Source organism: Salvelinus namaycush, unplaced genomic scaffold, assembly GCF_016432855.1.
Source record: "Salvelinus namaycush isolate Seneca unplaced genomic scaffold, SaNama_1.0 Scaffold284, whole genome shotgun sequence".
NCBI lineage: Eukaryota > Metazoa > Chordata > Actinopteri > Salmoniformes > Salmonidae > Salvelinus > Salvelinus namaycush.
The window spans coordinates 239,353-241,411 of record NW_024059719.1 but is presented as its reverse complement, the minus strand read 5'-3'; the positions used below and the strand labels follow the sequence as shown (position 1 = coordinate 241,411).

At 49.5% G+C, this 2,059-nt stretch overlaps 1 protein-coding gene across 1 annotated transcript; it reads left to right on the top strand.

The window, feature by feature from the left end:
* The first annotated feature begins 1,112 nt into the window (after nt 1-1,112).
* On the top strand, nt 1,113-1,739 carry LOC120039603 (basic helix-loop-helix transcription factor scleraxis-like). Its single transcript, XM_038985026.1, has one exon. It carries the CDS (start codon nt 1,113-1,115, stop codon nt 1,737-1,739), a length of 627 nt encoding a protein of 208 aa, XP_038840954.1.
* Nucleotides 1,740-2,059: the final 320 nt, after the last annotated feature.

Sequence of the window (2,059 nt, the reverse complement as noted above, 5' to 3'; positions counted from 1 at the left end):
CACTGAGAGATGAAGACAATAGTCCAGAACTGTTGTGCTGTTTGAGAACGAGAGGTGTGAAACAGTTGACATGAAATCAATAGGCCTCTGTGTAGACTGTGAAGTGGAGAGAAGAGAGAGAAGAACGCGAGAGAGAAGAAAAGGGATACCAGTGAAGAACAAACACCATTGTAAATACAACCTATATTCATTTATTTTCCCTTTTGTACTTTCATTATTTGCACATGATTACAACACGGTATATATATGCCAAATTACATTTGAAATGTCTTTATTCTTTTGGAACTTTTGTGAGTGTGATGTTTACTGTTAATTTTTTATTGTTTATTTCACTTTTGTTTATTATTTATTTCCCTTGCTTTGGCAATGTAAACATATTTTTCCCATGCCAATAAAGCCCCTGAGAGAGAGAGAGAGAGAGAGAGAGAGAGAGAGAGAGAGAGAGAGACCATAAAGTAGTGGACCTTGCCATCCGGCGTTCAGTGACTCTCTATCACATGTATTTGTTTTCATCTTCCCAGTCCAGCCCAGACACTGAGGGAGTCTAACTCTATCTCTGAGATTTCTATAGAGCAGAGCAGCAGGCCCTCCCACCGCCTACATAGAGCAGAGGGGGGAGCAGAGCAGAGCAGCAGGCCCTCCCACCGCCTATAAAGGACAGCCATACGGAGACACTCAGACAGAAATCACACGTGTATCTGTGTAGAGGCAGAGGGAGACGCTCACAATATAACAGCCAGCCAGGAGTGAAGGAGGGGTCCACCTTGAGAGAGAGAGAGAGAGAGAGAGAGAGAGACAGACAGACAGACAGAGAAAGAGAGAGAGTGAGACAGAGAGAGAAAGAGGAAGAGAGAAGGGGAGAGAGAGAGAGAGAGAGAGAGAGAGAGAGAGAGAGAGAGAGAGAGAGAGAGAGAGAGAGAGAGAGAGAGAGAGGTGAGAGAAGCAGAGAAAGAGAGAGAGATATCAAAGTGATTTAATCTGAGTGTCTTGATCTCTTTTGTCCTCATGTCTAAGGATTAAGTAGAGGATCTACAGTACTGGGGGGGATCTGGTCTTTCTACAGGTCTCTATATGAGAGAGGAGTCTCCCACCTGTCTTGTAGATCTGGACTGATGTCTTTTACAATGGTGCGTACGGATCCCCCAAGCCGCTTCCTTTTCTCCGACATAAGCATGATGTCAGAGGACGAGGAGGAGGAGAACGGCGGCAGCGAGAGCTCGGGCTCCGACTCCCAGAAGTCCTCCTTTCGTCTCAATGGCGGCTCCAACGGGTTTCAGTTCAAGGTGGGAAGCAGGAAGAGGAAGTTCTGCGGAGTTGCCGGGAGGCTGGCGGGGCCCCCGATGGTGGCAGGGGCCCCGGTGGTGGAGGTGCGGCAGCGGAACGTGGCAAACGCTCGAGAGAGGGACCGCACCAACAGCGTGAACACGGCCTTCACTGCCCTGAGGACCCTCATCCCCACCGAGCCAGCCGACAGGAAGCTGTCCAAGATCGAGACTCTGCGGCTGGCGTCCAGCTACATCTCCCACCTGGGTAATGTGCTGCTGGTGGGCGAGGCGTGTGGGGATGGGCAGCCGTGCCACACCTCCACACCCCCATTCCACCACCACACCCTCCACAGTCTCAGCCCCTCGCCCGGCCGGGGCTCAGAGAACCAGCCCAAACACATCTGTACTTTCTGCCTCAGCAAGCAGAGGAAAATGGTGAGTGCCACTGGAGGGGCAGAGCTACTGTATGACTGACAGGAGAGTGGTATGGTGTGGATGCTAAGGGTCAAGGGTCTTATTGGTTGAAATCCTCCCAGAGAACAATAACTAAACTAGGCGTTCATGGAGTCCCTTTAAGTGGCCTTTCAACTTCCAGACACAAACTATTTTAGAGCTAGGTCTGGGTTCTTATTTCAGGTAAATCTGTCATTGAGAAAATGAGCATTTCATAACTGGGGGCTGCGACTTGTGGCCGAACCCCTCATGGCTAAAGGCTGGGTTTTGGTCCCACGTTATTTGGATAGTCCCCTATAGATAGTCTATATTGGTTCAAACTGTCACCAAACTATCATTAG

Bases quoted from the DNA above. Each gene is read 5' to 3' on its own strand.
- LOC120039603 (XM_038985026.1), top strand. From the start codon at position 1,113: ATGTCTTTTACAATGGTGCGTACGGATCCCCCAAGCCGCTTCCTTTTC.